This window comes from Austrofundulus limnaeus, unplaced genomic scaffold (assembly GCF_001266775.1).
Source record: "Austrofundulus limnaeus strain Quisiro unplaced genomic scaffold, Austrofundulus_limnaeus-1.0 Scaffold3601, whole genome shotgun sequence".
NCBI lineage: Eukaryota > Metazoa > Chordata > Actinopteri > Cyprinodontiformes > Rivulidae > Austrofundulus > Austrofundulus limnaeus.
This window is the reverse complement of record NW_013956003.1, coordinates 3,145-3,686: the sequence shown is the minus strand read 5'-3', so window position 1 is coordinate 3,686 and position 542 is coordinate 3,145. Positions and strand designations below refer to the sequence as shown.

At 44.8% G+C, this 542-nt stretch overlaps 1 protein-coding gene across 1 annotated transcript; it reads right to left on the bottom strand.

Annotated features, from left to right (window-relative positions):
- Positions 1 to 542, bottom strand: LOC106511927 (uncharacterized; the record flags this gene model as incomplete). Its single annotated transcript, XM_014000645.1, is given in 2 exon segments — positions 1 to 171; positions 247 to 542. Coding segments are annotated over 2 exon segments (467 nt in total), but the record flags the coding sequence as incomplete, so codon positions are not given.

The following is a 542-nucleotide window of genomic DNA, read 5'->3' as shown; positions in this document are numbered from 1 at the left end:
CCTTCCACCTAACAACAGGTTCTCATTAAAATCTCCACACACAATGACTGGATGGCAGTCCATCACGCCGAGCGCATCTAAAAGGCTTACCACATTTTCCAAGAACGGTCTGAGACTGTAGTCTGGAGGTCTGTACACGACTGCTATGAGGGCAGGGAATGGAGCTTCCACCTTCAAAACCAGAAACTCAAGATCAGTGACATTATGCAAGTACTGTTTTTCACAAACCTTAAGATGGTTTTTCACATAGACAGCAACTCCGCCTCCACTTCTGTGAGCTATCTGAGGAAAGTTTGTGTAGGACACGTGTCTGTTGCGTTTGAACATGTTGTATCCATCCAGATGAAGACTTTCTGCAACAAAAGAGCCTTGTAGGTGAGTTTCTGTGAGACACAGTACATCAGCCAGACACAGTTCATGATGACTCTTGAGGTCACTGATGTGAGATGGTAAACCTTCTGCATTATGATGAACAATGGTTAGAGTGTCAGGTCTGCTTACAGTTTCTCTCAGAAGAAGGAGAGGCATCATGTCTTCCACAC